The 17,282-nt window shown below is 33.9% G+C and overlaps 1 protein-coding gene across 2 annotated transcripts; it reads left to right on the top strand.

Annotated features, from left to right (window-relative positions):
• Positions 1–1,106: 1,106 nt before the first annotated feature.
• On the top strand, positions 1,107–9,641 carry LOC126969946 (derlin-1). Of its 2 annotated transcripts, XM_050815591.1 has the most exons (6): positions 1,107–1,180; positions 1,266–1,571; positions 3,934–4,137; positions 5,054–5,202; positions 5,754–5,864; positions 6,266–9,641. In XM_050815591.1, the coding sequence occupies exons 2-6, from the start codon at positions 1,419–1,421 to the stop codon at positions 6,402–6,404; spliced, it is 756 nt and encodes a 251-aa protein (XP_050671548.1). In that variant the 5' UTR covers positions 1,107–1,180; positions 1,266–1,418; the 3' UTR covers positions 6,405–9,641. The 2 variants fall into 2 exon arrangements, with proteins under 2 accessions (XP_050671548.1, XP_050671547.1); XM_050815590.1 differs by lacking the exon at positions 1,107–1,180 and having other exon boundaries at positions 1,195–1,571.
• The last annotated feature ends 7,641 nt before the right edge of the window (positions 9,642–17,282 follow it).

The following is a 17,282-nucleotide window of genomic DNA, read 5'->3' as shown; positions in this document are numbered from 1 at the left end:
TGAACATAAATAAACAACACCTATCATTTCTGTCTCATTTTTCTTAATTACAGTTTAGTTATTATATTACCGGAAAGTCTTATCGAAATTGGTTCAGTAGTTCTAGAGATTATCCAGAATAAACAAACAGACAGCCAAAATTATTGTCTCAGAATTTTTGCGAATAATCCATACTTTTAATCTCAATATTATTAAATGTGATAGGTTCTTTGCCCTGCCACGTCAAAACATATCGGCAGGTTTATGTCGATTTTATATGGAGAGATGCTGAGGGCTCACGGATCAATGCTTCATTAATTTATCCCAACAGTGTGTTTCTTTATAATTTCTTATATTCACACTTTATTATTTATCGATACTTTGCCGATATTAAAGTAGCAAGCACTACCTTGATGGAATAAAAATGTCTACATATGGATATTAATCCTAAGTCGATTGCAGCATGTGGTCTCCTTCTATTGCACTGCTAGGTGTATTTGAAACTGTGCCACTACTTAGAAAATGTTCAATTAAATGCACGCTCCCTGCAGGCTTGATAATTAATGCGTGCTTTAACAGCTGGGCCGAGGCAAAGTAACACAGCATTAAGCAAACTGAAAAACCCAAAGAATATCTTTAGTTTAACGTGCAAGAGTCCAAATTTATTCTTTGAATTCTGAGATACGGCTTTATTGCTCCAAATACACGTACCTACTCAAAGTACTCGAAAACGATCGATCTGAACAGCCGCAGCGGCACAATCTCGTTATGGCACCTCTTCACAATCGGCGATTACACGCAAGCACGATTGTGTGGAGCGCTGTGAGCGAAACTAGTAACTAGGATTACTTAATAAGTTCAATTTACTTGGATAGGTAAATTTACTATGTTCTATTAGGACAACTTTTCGTTAAACTAAAGTTTGTTAAACGTTATGAAACGTTAAACGAAATGATTGTATGCTGAAATTAATTAAATGGTAGCAGCAGCTATAAACTCTTGAAGGACTGCCGCTCAATAAGAGATCACGGACGCTCGTGTGGATGCTTACACGATGATCAACGATTAACTTGTCGATGACAGACGATAAAACAAGTAACGATCATCGCCAATAGTGGAGAGGAGGCTTTAGAGTAATAGTGTTCTGTGGTGAAGTGATATGGTCAATGGTGGCAGCGTTCGCAACCGTCAACTATCAAGGGTAATCAAATATCAACATTCAAGTGATTCAACAATTTTATCAAATTCCTTTTGGACACGTGTACATATGTTTTATTTTATTTCAGCGGTGTTGTGCGGTTTAATTTTAGTGTTGTGAAATATCAACCATCCCAATTATTCGCTATCTAACGTGGTACTTGGGTACAGAAAGAAAAATAGTGCAGTAATTGACAATAATTTATTTCAGTAGCATATAAAGATTTCATAGTAGAGCTACTATGTCTGAATTCAAGGATTGGTACAACAATGTACCGTTTTTCACCCGTTATTGGTTAACGTTAACAATTGCATTAAGTTTAGTTGGAAAATTTGGTATATTCAGCTATTACAATTTTATTTTGGATTTCCATTCATTTATTTACAAGCTACAGGTAAGTCTTTATAATTATGAAAACATTTTAAAATATTTTATAATTTTTTTAGATACTTATTTACAATAAATAAATATCTAATGATTATATTCGGCTTCCAAATTTTCTATGGTGTAAAAATTATCACTATAGAGTATTAGTTTAATTAGAAGTACCTACATAAATAATAACAATCGAGAAAAAAAAATAATTATGTAGAGCAAAAATGTAATTCAATGCTTAGTGAAATTCCTTAATATTATTTAAAGTGTATATCTATTTTATAAGTTAATCATACTTTATGTATGATTTTAAATACAAAAAACGGGAATAAAATTATCAATGTATATTTTTATTCCTTTTTAATCAATTTAAAACTGCATTAATTTATATATTATGTATAATGAGAATGTAATGGTACTTTTTTTTATAAATTATAGAGTGTGTACCATACATGTTATTGCACAGAAGTGTGTCATTAAGACATAGGTTTTTTTTTAACAGAATAGGACTACAAAAATGGGTGAGGCTTACCAGACTAGATCTCCAACACCCATACTCTCTTGTAACACAAGAGTAATCACAAAGGTTTTGTCAACTGTATAAAGCAGCGGTTCCCATATGCGGGAATTTTGCATGACCCGTTACCTGGCCCTGACCCTTCTAGAACTACTTAAAGAATGCTTGGTTGAATGAGTGGTTAGCGATCCTACCTACTAAGCTAGAGGTCCCGGGTTGGAATCCCGGTAGGTGCAAGCATTTATATGATGAATATGGATGTTTAAATGTATTAATGTATGTTAAAGTTTGAGCTAATGAGCAGAAGTAGCAAGAAACTCATTGCCACTCTTTTAAGTCAAGATTTACATTTTAGTTGTTTTACAAATCATTTTAATTACAATATATGCAAAGTGACACAACAAAAATACTCAAAAGTCAAAAAAAGAAAAAAAAGTAAATTAATACTTATAAACACAAGAGTTATTGAGTATAGTAGATGCATCAATCCACACATACCGTAAATAAATAGAGGCATTATGTGAGCATTTCATAAAATAAAATATATAATAACTTTAACTTAAAAGATATAATAATAATAAAAAAACACATCAAGCAGACCTCCCGGTAACAAGATCTTCCAGCCCCCACGAGTAGCACCCGTTCACGAGCATGACACATGGACCAGCCATCGCCTCCCTCGACCATATTTTAGGGAAGGGAACAACCCGCCCCACGTCGCTGCCACAAGCAGAGGCTTTTAAGCGAGCATGACGATATGTGCCTCGAGAAATCTACCGAATAACAAAACAATTCAAGTTCATCTACATATTATGCAATACTTACTAAATGCCTCTACTTACAATTTTGTTTCAAATTACATAACTCATGATAATGATTATTAAAATTGATTAAAAAACAGAAACAATATTAATATTTGAATTATATAACTATAATGACATTTATCAAACTAAGACAGACATGTAACAGCCCAGCAGCTCAGTCCCAAGGGTTCTTTAGATCCAGATATTCAGATATTTTATAGTACCCTTTTGTATACAACTTTTTCTTTAGCACTGATTTATATTCATTTAAAGGTAAGTTCTGAATGTCAATAGGGACCTTAATATAAAAACGTATACACAGACCTCTGAATGAAGTTGTGACTTTTTGGAGTCGACTATCCCTATTTCTAGTATTGACATTATGAGTGTCACTAATTTTTTTAAACTAATTTATATTTTTTTTTTATATATCATTGTCTTTTAACCCATAACACAGGCTAGATAATATACTTAACTTGGGTCAAGATAATTTGTGTAAAAAGTGTGTTAATATTATTATTTTTATTAACAACCACAATTAATTTTTATATCATGGATAAATACAGGCAATGGTGAGGAGGTGGATGTAATAACATGTGTCATGATATGTGATCAGCAAGAAGAGACCCACTGCTGGACATGATTGTCATGATTGTCATATAGATTACGTTTAAAGATATTTATTTCTCATTAAAAACATAATATTGTCACTTACATGAGAACATAAAAATATGATGTAATAATTTATCCGCCGTTCTTTAGATGTTTAGTACATACATATTACACATTATAGTACTTATTCTTCTTCTCAAAATTTAAGATTACACACTTTTACAGGGCACTGTCACATAACAAACAATTTCAGACATGTGTTTTATAAAAACTTTGAAACAATATAGTCTGATAGCTCACGTTTAAATGTTTTTAGTGACTTAATCTTTTTGAGAGATGAAGGTAGACTATTAAAAAGTTGTTGTTGTTAGATTATTAGGGTCATGATATAGCACTGTTTAATTCTGCTACTGCCCAAGCATCATTATTTTTTTTTTATCATTTTACAGCTATGGAGACCAGTTACAGCGCTATTCTACTATCCTATAACACCAGGCACAGGATTCCATTTCCTGATAAACTGCTACTTCCTATACAACTATTCAGAGCGACTTGAGTCGGGAATGTTTGCTGGAAAGCCTGCCGACTACTTTTATATGTTGCTGTTTAATTGGGCATGTTGTGTTGTTATTGGCTTGCTTGTTAATTTACCGGTAAGTTGTATTCTTTATACACTTGTATTGCTTGTAGATTCTGAAATAATAATCAAGTGATAAATTAAAGAAATGTTTTGAGTTCTTTTTTTTATTGTAATTGATTTGTATTTGCCATAATAGTTAAAATATGGCTTTTGATGAGTGGTGGGAAAACTGTCTAGGCACAAGCGTGTACAAATGCTGTTTGCATTACTAAATTGTTAAACATGACAAATTTAGTAAATCTACAAAAGATAAACATGTTATATAACTTTGTATTGAAAGAATAAAAAAAATGTAGATGTATTGTGATTAATAAGACAAGCAAGATGCAAGTACACCTGACGGTTTTTAATACACCCGGCACATTAGAATGCACTCAGGATTCTTGGTTGGTACTTGACTACCAAAATTCTGACAAGGATCTCAATGATTGCGCAATTATTGCGCTCATAACTTTCAGAGATACTGTTCTTAACTGTCTGTGCATTATCTATAAATAAATTTAAATGTTTTTCTAAAGAATGGCTATGTTGTAAATCCTACTACTTGATAGCTGAATATCTAAGTAATTGATCAGCCTGGGACTAGATTATGATTACATATTTTATAGCAATAACAATGTCAGTACAATATTTTATTGAAAAGAGCGCAAAAAAAATGCTGGGTGAATTTCTTGCGCCGCTTCTTCTTACTCAGAGCGCCATTTGTCTCCGAAGCGGTGGTAGTGTTACAGAGAGCCAATTATAGGTTTCCACAGTTAGTACTAAAGTATAAGTATAGTATGGTGTTAAGTCACACTATTTTTACTTGTGCACTTCAAAACAGAATAATGCTTACTGTTACTGCTTCACGGCAGAAAGAATGATGCTGTGGTACCTATTATTATTACCGTGAACAATTTACATTTGCTTTTATTATTAATTTATTTTAGATACTCATGGATCCAATGGTCCTCTCCGTACTTTATGTTTGGTGTCAGTTGAACAAGGATGTCATTGTTTCATTCTGGTTTGGTACAAGGTTTAAAGCTATGTACTTGCCTTGGGTGCTGCTTGCATTCAACATGATTATTAGTGGAGGGTAAGTTACATTTAAAATATACTAAAAAAAGTGTGTGTGTATGTATGCAAGCAAGACGTTATACTTCTTTGGTGTAACAAAGCAATCCTCAAAATTATTTATTGATCCTGCTATTCTATGTTTGTAGAAAGAACAATATTGTCAAAATCTTGCAAATTATACTAAATGCTATTAGATAACAAGTACGGCTGTAGGGGCTTGAACCCTTGTCCTGATAATAATAATGGTCGAAGAAACCAAAAAAAATATAGCGAATGTTGCAAACATCAGAAAACTCATATTTTTGTTCATAATGCTCCTAAAGAAGTATAACTTCAAAAATAACTAATGGAACACTGTCCTGTGTAAATATAAAAATGATTTATTCATGGATTTGTTTAAGCCGAGTTAAGCCTAGCCCCTATGAATCTATGTAGCCCTACTACTACTTATACCTACGCTTCTGTAGATTTATAGGTTAGTTAGCCGTCATCACAGTTGATACCATGTATATTTAGATGTAGTGATCTATCCGTTTTAATAACTATATATAAATGTATGTGTGTTCACAGTGGTGCAATGGAGTTGCTGGGTATTCTCATTGGACATCTCTGTTTCTTCCTTCTCTTCAAATACCCTCAAGAATTGGGAGGACCAGCGCTACTTGCACCACCAGCTTTCTTGTAAGTAACTATTATAGCACAACATTTAGTGATATAACCGGTGTTATGGACAGCCCTAATGGCTGTCTGTTCAAGGACGAAATACCCCAAAAAGTTTCTGAACTTCTGGAAGGAGCTGGTCTGGTCACAGTGACTGGCATTGGCAATTTATTAAAATTGGGGCCAATATATATGTGTCTAATTGCGGAAAAACACTTGTTGAAGAACCCTTGCGGTACAAAGCCTCCTTCAACTTTCCTCTTCTCTCTGTAATAAGTCACAAGCAAATGAAATAATGTCAAGGTCTCCTTGGCCTGTCTTCCTTCTTAATTTGCTCTTTGGACCTTCTCATTTTCTCTTCTTTCAAGCTATCATTATTTTCTTTAAGCCCAGTTTTACCATATCTACCTTTTTTTTTCTAGAAAGCAACTTTTCCCCGATACAAGATATGTTGGTGGCTTTGGTACTGCACCTCAGACAAGGGTGGCTCGTCCTGCTGCTGCTACTGGAACTTTCGGTGGCCACAACTGGGGCAGAGGTCACACCCTCGGAGGAAACTGAATGTGGAAATGGATACTGTGGACTGTATTAGTGGAGAAGATTTGTTCAAGTGTAAATAATAATATGTTAATAATTGTGAATAATTTCATCCCTATACATTTTTGGATGTCGGAATTGTTGGGCAAGAAGTTAAGAATATTGAAATTGTGTGTGTGTGATATAAGGAGACCATTAATATAATTATACTGTGTAAAAATGAAATGATTTGAGCAATATAATAAAATATCTAAGCGAACATCAATAAATACCTCACCTTCCAACAATAGTACATTTACCAAGTAAAGAAAGGTTGTGAATTCTAAGGGGAGTGCAAATTGTATGCAACAAGGATTCAACTTCACAAACATTACGACATGTGGAGAAATATACCTGCAAAAGAAACGAAAGCAACTCAACCATAAGTATCGAGGATTATAATGTTTGTTCAGAAGAAATGCTGGCTAAGTCTAGAGAACAAACTCCATATATACAATGTAGTTCTAAAGCCAATCTGGACTGACAGTATCCTGCTCTGGGGTTCAGCATGCAATTCCCACATTGCAATTATACAGATCTATTGAATGACCATGGTTGCTAATAAACAATGAACTTCATTAAGAACTTAAATTTAAAACAGTAAAGAACAATACTCTTCAAATTACAAAGAAAGCCTAGCAATTCGACCATTGGCAGTGGAGCTAGTAACTATAAACAATAAAAAGAGACTCAAGCGAAACAGTATTGTCGAAGCGGACATAAAGTAAAGGGAATAAAGGTTGATGGACCCCTCTTCCCTCAAGACTACAACGGTGTTATTATAAAAACGTATTGATCACTTGTTTTAAAAAGTTCTATTACAAATCCGTGTCTTTCTGTTGTGTAGCGTTGCGTCTTTAGACGTCGCTCACATAGTTAGACACTGATTAACAAAACACTTGTCTAAGCCATGTTTAAATTATTTTTTGATCAACACATGATTAATTTTTTTTTTGTAATATCGCTTAAAAAAATCCGCTAAGAACATTGAATGAAATTGTGGTGGTGTTAAAAGTGATGAAGTGTGGCCACGCAAGCGAATATTTTTGCGATAAAACCCTTTGATTCACGCTAGTTCATCGACATTGCCGCGATAATTATTCGCAATCGCACATCCACACTTGATAACGCAAATATTCATTGTATTCCGTTATTTACGCCTCAGTGTTAAAGTACTAATCGCTCGTCTCGACTTTTTTTAAGCTGAATTTGATAGTATACAAAATAGAAAGCAATTTTGTGGTTTTATGAAACCACTATCCAAGTGAAACATTGTATCACAAAATAATATAATAATAATCGATTGAAAACAACCGACTGCTTTACTTCTTTATAAAAATTTAAATACAATTTGATAAAAAACCCTGGTTTGGTGTGAGGGTTCGAACCTACCTCCCCCTCTTGAAAACCAGAGCTTAAATCTGGCGTCTAAGACTGCGCGGACAAACTGACTTGAAAGCAGTTGTTGAAGTTAATGATACAACTTCACCCCTACTACTTCCTTTACCTTTACTTCACTTTAAAAAATGAAACACATTATCCTGTTAACCAATAGACGCAGTACATTCTATTACATAATGGTATACATAGAGATTTCTTTTTTAATAAATACAGGCTACTGTTAAACCATTTCTAAGTGCATTGTTTTTGTTTTTATCAATTTTAATATTGATTTTCGATTGACATAAACACCAACGTAGGCTATTGCTTCTTCTTATCGATTTACTACTAAACAACACAATTATTTCGTTTAAAATAAGCTTAATAGACTTGTTTAGTACAATATTTTCGCTTAATTGATTAATATGATGGCTTTATAAACGCTTACATAGATTGCTTTTGAAGGACATTGCTCAATTTGACAGTATAAGCTAGTCTTCTTAATATATATAAATTACGTGACACGTTGTTTGTCCGCGATGGACTCCTAAACTAATAAACGGATTTTAATGGGGATTACCTCATGGAGTGCAGTTTAGTCCAACTTGAGAGATAGGATAGTTTTTATTTCGATTTGAGACCCATAATTATTTTTATTTTCAATGTTTCTTTTGTATGGACATATTTTCTATCAGAGAATTTATTGACGCACGGTTTGACAGTTCCGCTGTGAAGCATTTTTTACGAAATAATTCTTGATGTTTTGAAATATTATTGGCAAATTCCTATAAAACAGTTTTTTTTTATCATAACAACGTCTGTCGGGTCAGCTAGTATAATAGAAAATATTTAGATATTGCACGCATAATGTGAAGAGGTTGACGTTACCTCGCGAGGCAATGGTTTTTACTAGGTAATAAGCATAGGGTAAATGTTACTGGGTGGGTGTTCAGTAGAAGTTCTTATTAAGGCGTTGCCCAATTGCCTACATGGAATGCACGCCCCTGTTTGTAGATATGATTAAATAATATGTTATTTTAACAAAATGCACATGATTTAAATAAAATTTTATAACTTAAGAGTTATGCCTATGATATTATTATTTTTGGTGATAATCTGATTCTGAGTAAGAAATTATTATTTAAATAGTGTAAAAAAATCTCGGAGATCAATTAGAAAAGCTACACACTTGGTCAAAGCGGATTTGACGTGTAAGTATGGCGACAAATGTAATTAATCAATCAATCATCTCAATTGTTGTTAAGAACTATGACGTCATTATACAACGCATCTAGCGCGCCAAATTTTAGACGTAAATGCACATTGGTTGACTTCCTTTTCAACTCGTTTTTTTTTATTATTATTTATCGAATAAAGTAAATATGCATTATTCCTATAGTATAGGTACCTAATATTTTGTAAGATTGCAGTTTCGATAACTACGATTATTGTTTTTTTTTTCTTTTTGTATGTTAAATGGTTACAGCTGTGGGACCTAGTTTATGGAATAGAGTATGGTATACAGTGAGAACAGTTAAATCGTCTATCAGGAGTTTGTTAGTAAAATCAATTGTATTCATGCACCACCTGGGGCGTTTTTCAAAATCTCATGGAAACGAGTTCGTATGAATAGAATAGTGTAAATTATTGATAAAAATTTAAATATAAATAATTATTTTAGCAGAGGTTAATAATTTACGCTATTAATAGACTAATAAATATTATATATAGGTATCTGTTTATATTATTATGCTTTAGTTTTTATGAAAAGTAATATATTTTGTCTTAGGTTTTATTGATATTGAGATGGTTTGAACGAATAAAATTATTATACAAATTTAACTTTTTATTATTATTTTATAATGCAAAGGTTGACCATTGACTATTTTTTTTTTTATGGAAAAGGAGGACAAACGAGCGTACGGGTCACCTGTGTTTAAGTGATCACCGCCGCCGACATTTTCTTGCAACACCAGAGGAATCACAGGAGCGTTGCCGGCCTTTTTTGGCTATCCACTTTTAGCAGTGAAGAAAAGTCATGGGGAAACCTGAGAATTCGCTATTATAGATATTGGTTACATAATAGTAGAGAAAAGCTTTATCCAGCAGTCATGAGATCGTCGGCTACTAGCTTGGTGGCCGAAGACGGAGCTAGACTCGCACATAAGAACTCATTGTCATGCGGTGATAGCAAACATTGTATTGCCATATAAAGTAATAAGAAAAAATCAACGATCAACAAAAAAGACACATGACTTGAAATTTCACTATCACAAAGGATAACCCAAGTAAAGAAAAAACCCAAGAAACTCGCGCACGTAACAGTATACGTCACCCACAAAGATAGAAAGGATGTACTCTTTGTCAAAGGTATCAATCGACATAGAAGATGTACGCCATATTGGTTGTCAAATGACTAAATACCTATATTATGATTAGGTTCGGAAATTTAATTTGTGACAAAACTTATGATTTATTTATCTATATAAAAATAATCTGATAGATATTTAACAACTGTAGTTATTCTATTTATTTCCGAGAATTTTTATAATTGTGCCCCTTTTAAACCTCCCCTGGACTTGACTTCCACGAATAATTCAAGACCAAAATTAGCCAAATCGGTCCGGCCGTTTTCGAGTTTTAACGAGACTAAAGAACAGCAATCCATTTTTATATATATAGATTTAAATGACGCGTATGAAAACTATCGATATACAGATCGAGATCATGAAGTGAACGATCAGAATATAGAATAATTACATTTGGTTCTACAAAGATCTCACGTGGGAAGAAGTTTATTACGTAGTATTTACATCGACGTTGCTATTCCAAGAAAACTTAGACCAGTCAGGTATAAATTAACTTTAAATTCTCAATTTATACAGATACTTCCAAAATTCTGAAACTGGCGCTAAAATCTTCTTCCAGGAACTAAACATACATTCCGATACCCTTGTGACCACATCTATATCTACCAATGTGAGTTTAGCATTCAAATAAGTCGCTATACCAAGAAAGTAGATACATGGTAAGTATAGTATGGACGTTCTCACTGCGTTGAAGAAAAACCGCCTCATCGCTAATGTACAAAAGTCACGAATCCCTGGAACGAGTTGTATCTTACAACGGGGTAACTACAGTTTAGAGTAAGGGTCGCAGTGGCTCCCCAAGGAACGACGACGAGGGCCCCAAGGACGATGCAGAAGTTAAACTGGAACAGCAGCTCAGCGCGTCAGATGGCTGGCCCAATGCCGCAACTGCCCCTCAGCCTAATACGTTCATAGATAGGCTCTCTTACTAACAACCTACACAATACCCGATGAGAAAACCTCACCAGTTGACAATCGAAACAAATGATACCTGTAGGTCATATAACTTCAGCCGGAAGACGTCCACTGCTGGTAAAAGGCCTCCCCCAAAGAACTTCACGACGATCGGTCCTGCGCTGCCCTCATCCATCGTATTCCATCCATCCGGATTTTGACCAGATCATCAGTCCATATTGTGGGGGCCTTCCCACACTGCGTCTACCTGTAGGTACTATTGCCCTAATTGACACGTAGATTCATCAGCTAAGGACAGCATATTCATATTATGGTGGTTCCCTGATGGGTATCACACCACACAACAAGCATATTTTGACATTCTAAATTAACGAACAGCCGTATGTGCAGAGAATGTCTGCCTGAATAGTTCAATAGTAGCCATCCAACAGTCAAAAATCAGAGATGAACTTCTGGAAGGAGGTGGACTGGTCGGAGTAGCTGGCGATTATTGCACGCAAAATGGACCCAATTAAGTAGTCCCAAACCATCATTAATATAGTATATTATACTTAATACAAGCGAGCTAAGTTGCTCGTTATACACGAGGCTGTGGGTTGCAGCCTGAGCTGTGTGCTATGACGTAAATCAGCCGAGTGTCTAGTGAGCAAGTTGCTCACGAGTTTCCTGCGCATTTCTTTACACTTTTGCGAGGAAAAAACACAGCCACCCAGCAACAAATGCGATACAAACAAAATTTGAAAATCATGGGAAATGGCGCGCAATTTTTTTTTCCCACGCGCCAAATGTAAGTTGATTGATTATGTATTATAGCCATACAGCCTACTTCAAAATTATTATTTTAGTGATAACAAATTATTGTGAATTATAAATAATTTGATAATAATATATGTTTTTTCGTCTTATTAGGGACACATTTATTTAACCCAAAAATGTAATAGAGCGGCATAGAACCTCTTTGTTGTAACAAAAAACTGAATTACCCGGTTGTGAAATACTCTGTTTACTCTTATATAATTTGCAGTTAGGTACTTATTTAACTTTGTAGGCATAATTCTATTATGCACGTGTGTGTTATACTTCGGCTTATAGCCCTAAGAACGCTGTAATAAGGCTCACCTTATGAGCAAGGGTGTTGAAAAATTTGTTATTTTACAACAAAAATAAATTACTGGGCTATTGAAGCTTAACATCTTCTGTCTTATTAATAAACGTGATGTTAAGTTGCTCCAAGATTAAAATTACTTCTCCCTGTCATGTAATTCTGTAGTGACAATTGTAAGATAAAGCTAACTTTAAACTACTTTAGCCGCTTAGGAGTGTTTTTTCTCATTCTGACTTAGGTCAATAGAAGAAGACAGAGTGAGAATTAGCAATGCTTTAAGTTAGCAGACTATTATGAATAAGGGGGAAAAAGTTTTAAATTTGGAATCACTTTACTTCGCGTTTATAACACAGCTTATGTCTAAAGGGGACGAGCGCAATTACGACGCAGCTCAGAATTATTGGGTATTTCAAGAATCCGCGGCACTGCATTGTAATGGGCAATATCAATTGCCATCAGCTGAACGTCCTGTTCGTCTCGTCCCTTATTGTCATAAAAAATACTACCTATAATACCTACTTGTTGAACCTTACCTAATCTAAAATCGACTCCAGACAAGGTCTTATTAAAACTCAAAGTAACTACACAAAAAATATGCACTTTTCCTTAAATAACCAAACCAGTTACGCTACAAGCAACTACAGGTAATAAATAGTTCCGACCTACATGTTCATGCGTTGTCAAATTCAATTTCATTCAATTAAGTATTATAAATATAAGTAGTATTAATACCTACTAATTGTCTTGTTGTGAATAATAATATTCCATTCAAATCGTTTTATTCAAAATTGGAGCGTAAATCAATTATTAAAAGTCAAAATCTATAGAAACATAAGGGGCAATAAATTTAGCTGGCCACGTCTTTATTAATGTTATAAAATTCGTTACAATAAAATGTTTTCAGTAGTTTTTTTTTTTTTTGTATTTGGTTTTGTTTGTAGAGTATGAATTCGTTTAAGAAAAATTCAATGCACAAATTAGTTGTTTGTTTTTTCTATTTAATTTAGTATATATATTATTATTTTAAGATTGTAATTGTGAATTTGAATATATTGTTACGATATTATCTTTAAGGCGGTTGATTATGCGTTTGGGCATTGCATCCCGTCCAATAAAAAAATAAAAAGAGTCGAATCAAACTTCTGTTATAAAAAACCGCAGACTCACTAGTTTTTTTTTTCATTCTTCGTCATAGCTTGTGCCAACGAAGCCCTTTCATACGATACACTACATGAAAAATTAAGCAAATTTCAAAATTTGGGCCGCCGTTCCTTGCATAGTGACCCGTTTTCTTTTTAAATTACAAATTGATAGTTTTCAGATTGTTCCCTATACTTTTAGTAAAAAAATGTTATAGTTGCCTCGCAGCTTCAAGAGACTAAACTTGAATACTTATATCGTTTTAATTTCAACTTGATTTCCCCACGCGTTCCCGAGATATAGGGTCTTGAAAGACAGAAAGAAACAGACGGAAGGACAACAAAGTGATCCTATAAGGGTTCCGTGTTTACCATTTGAGGTACGCAACCCTAAAAAAAAACATTGCGTGCGTACAAAATACACATGTCAGAAGTGAAACCTGCATGAACCTCTAAATTGCATATGAATTCCTGGTACGTGTTGCTAGGATGACACATGATTTCAACCGCTATGAAAGACATTCCTACCACCACTAATATATATAATAATATGTTCTCCTGGTGTCTATGTAGTAATACGTCGTGCGCTTAGAGTCAGAATATATTAAAGTATACTCGCGCCATATTTAAGACAATCTCTTCTTTAACTATGATCGCCTGGTACCAAAACATTGTATTATGCTTCCTATCTCATTATCTCCTATGTTAAATATTATGAATTGATGTGACTGCCCTTTTTACTGTCGCTTTTTCGTTTCATCGACTTTCAAATCACAACGATGATAAAGAAGTTTTCACTTCAATAGTATGCATATTTCTGTCTCATTCTTTGCCGGCTTCATCCTACATATTTTTGTATTAATTGTGTCTCTTACCTGTCGTTTTTTCCGTTGCATCCGGTTTGAAATCACAACGATTCTAAAGAAGTTGCACTTCAAAAATAACTTTAACGAATTCGTGAGGACAATGACAAAAGGCCTTGAACTGAAGCTTTTCTTATGTATTTACCTATGTATTACAAGGTTTAATAATGTTGCACATTACTTGTAATAGGTAATTATCATTATGGTAATTATTAATTATGTTTGTGTTTTGTACTTACTTAAATAATAATTAAGAAAAATGACATTAATATTAATTAACAGTGCTGTACAGCGGTAGGGTTGCGCGGGTAACAATTTTGTATTCATATGTCAGTTTTTAGAATATGGTAAGGTTCAGCCAGGGGCGAAGCTACCGCTGTTTCTGCCGTATCAATTATACGGGGCCCCCGGGCCACGGGCGCATAATCCTAGAATTTGATTAATTAATTAGATTGTACATATGGTTTAAGTTTTCTTTAGTGTTAATTCCGCCAATATTTGTTGTGTCTCGTGCCAGATTTTGGCGAGACAACACGTCCTGAGGATGCCTCGTGTAGAGGCGAAACACGTGTCGAATTGTTTTAAAAACAAATATTGGCGGAATTAACACTAAAGAAAACTTAAATCATTTGTATAGTTATAGATTTCCGCAAAGTAACGCCTAATTCAATAAGTTTTCCTAATTAGATTGTATAAAAATACGCAATAATGTTACATCTATTGTTTTGGAATATGTAGTATTTTAGAGTTGGTTGTTTATTTGTTAAATATTGTTTTTATTTTTTGATTTTTAGTGAATCTGAAGTGTAACATCAACTAATCTGTCTGAATATGTATTATTAGAACTCTCATACTCATTACGTACCCTTGAAGTACATCCTTTCCAATAAAATAAAAAAAATCGAAATCGGTTGGCGTGGTATTAAGTTATCCGTCCATTCGTCGCGCACTTGCATAATGCAAATTTAAGACTTATATGGTTTCTCATGGATTGTCAGATTTGGATCAATAATTGCAATGGGACCCGTGTGGTCTTTGCCCGCGAAAGCGCCAGCTTTCAAACAAAAAAAGAATCATCTAAATCTAATCCAGTCGAAAGTTCTGAGGTAACGAACATAAAGATAAACCGTCAAATTGAGAACCTGCTCCTTTTTTGAAGTCGGTTAAAAATACGTGATATTTGCCGATACCCATTCTTCCTCAAGTGAAATTAATTGAGATCTGACTTGACCTTATTTATTCTTCCGGCATTCGATTCTATTTAACGCTTCCTGAATACATGTGGGAAATGTCACTCAAGAAGTTCAACGCTTACTATAAAATTAAAACTTATAAATATTGTACATTAAAAAGGATCATTTGATCTATAAGGTTTGAATTGATCTAAACTTTTACAGTTACTCTTTAGAGTCACGATTAGTTGCTGACATTAGGGAAGATATTAAAACAATAAATATTTTTGTAATCTGTGAGTGGATGTTTATATCGTGAGCATATTATAAAAAATACATCTGTTTTGTTTGGGCTGAGTTCCTGTGGCAGGGTTTGTCATTCTCGCTTAAATGGTATTATGGCGGCCTCGTTTGTGGTAATATAACATTTTTAACCGACTTTAAAAAGGAGGAGGTTCTCAATTCGATTGGTATTTTTTTATGTATGTACACCAATTACACTGAGATTCGTGATTCGGATTTATACGTGATTTTTCTTTAGTTTGATGTGGAATAGTTGCCATTTGGTCTCATAAAAATTTCACATTGCTTGACCCCGTAGTTATCATTTTATGAACATTTATCTGAACATTCATGTTTACGTGGATGATGTCATTGTTTACGTGGATGATGTTATTGTTTAGGTGGATGATGTTATTTTTTCGTGTACAGTTTATTTAAATAGTTTGCTTTAGTTTGCCTGATGTAATCAAGAAAAAACGTACTGCAGTTTACAGAACAACCTATGACAGAAAGTAAAACATTTAAAACGTTTAAAAAACTGACTTCAAAAACTAAAAACTAATAATAACTTAATAAAATTTTTATTTAATAGACCTCTTATGTATATATATTAATAATCAACCGATTCAGGACAGTATAAAATGTTACGTAAAATTTTAACAATTCCCCTGGGATCGATACAAAAATAGCGAAAATATAGTCGCGGGCTGAAGCTTTTCTTTGTGACAATAACGAACGAGACGGGCAGAACGTTCAGCTGATGGTAATTGATACGCCCTGCCCATTACAATACTGTGACTATACAGGTGTCCCAAAGTTATGGGACATGAAGGGAAAGTACCTTAAATATCGTAGATAGGGTATTTTACTGAGAGAAGACTTTATGTTATTTTTAAAAGTTACTGATTCTGCATTCAAAGATTTTCTAAAAATTACTTGCCTCGTCTGGGATTCGAACCGACTTAAATGTAAAAAAAAAAACACCCCAACTTTTATGATGCCAATCGAAAGAATGGCCAAAAACTAATAACTCTTCTTAAGTAACATAGTATTTTAAAAGTAAGGAGCAACGTAAAATATTTGAGTTAAATTTCAAGAAAGTTATTTATAGCCGACGACGACGTTCGAAAAGTAGAGATATTATCATTACATAGACAGCATTGATTATTCGTAAATAAGTACTCACATACGAGAACGTGGCCGAGTTATAAACAGAATTGAGCCATATCATATCGAGTATTCACCATAAATTGATAAGAAAATCAAAAGGCAGCGGACTCATTAAAAGATTGGCGATTTGCGTAAGACAGGAGGGATCACATTTTGAGCATTTAATTAATGCATTTAGAAAAAAATACCCACTTAATTGACTACCTTCTCATATGTACATATCATAAAAGTAGGGGTGTTTTTTTACATTTAAGTCGGTTCGATACCCAGCCGAGGCAAGTAATTTTTTAAAAAATATTTGAAAGCAGAATTACTAACTTTTAAAAATAACATAAAGTCTTATTTTAGTAAAATACCCTATCTACGATATTTAAGGTACTTTCCCTTCATGTCCCATAACTTTGGGACACCCTGTATATTCTGAGCAGCACTACAATTATTGCGCTCGTCACCTTGAGACATAAGATG

This window comes from Leptidea sinapis, chromosome 19 (genome assembly GCF_905404315.1).
Source record: "Leptidea sinapis chromosome 19, ilLepSina1.1, whole genome shotgun sequence".
Lineage (NCBI taxonomy): Eukaryota > Metazoa > Arthropoda > Insecta > Lepidoptera > Pieridae > Leptidea > Leptidea sinapis.
This window is presented reverse-complemented; position numbering and strand designations above follow the sequence as displayed.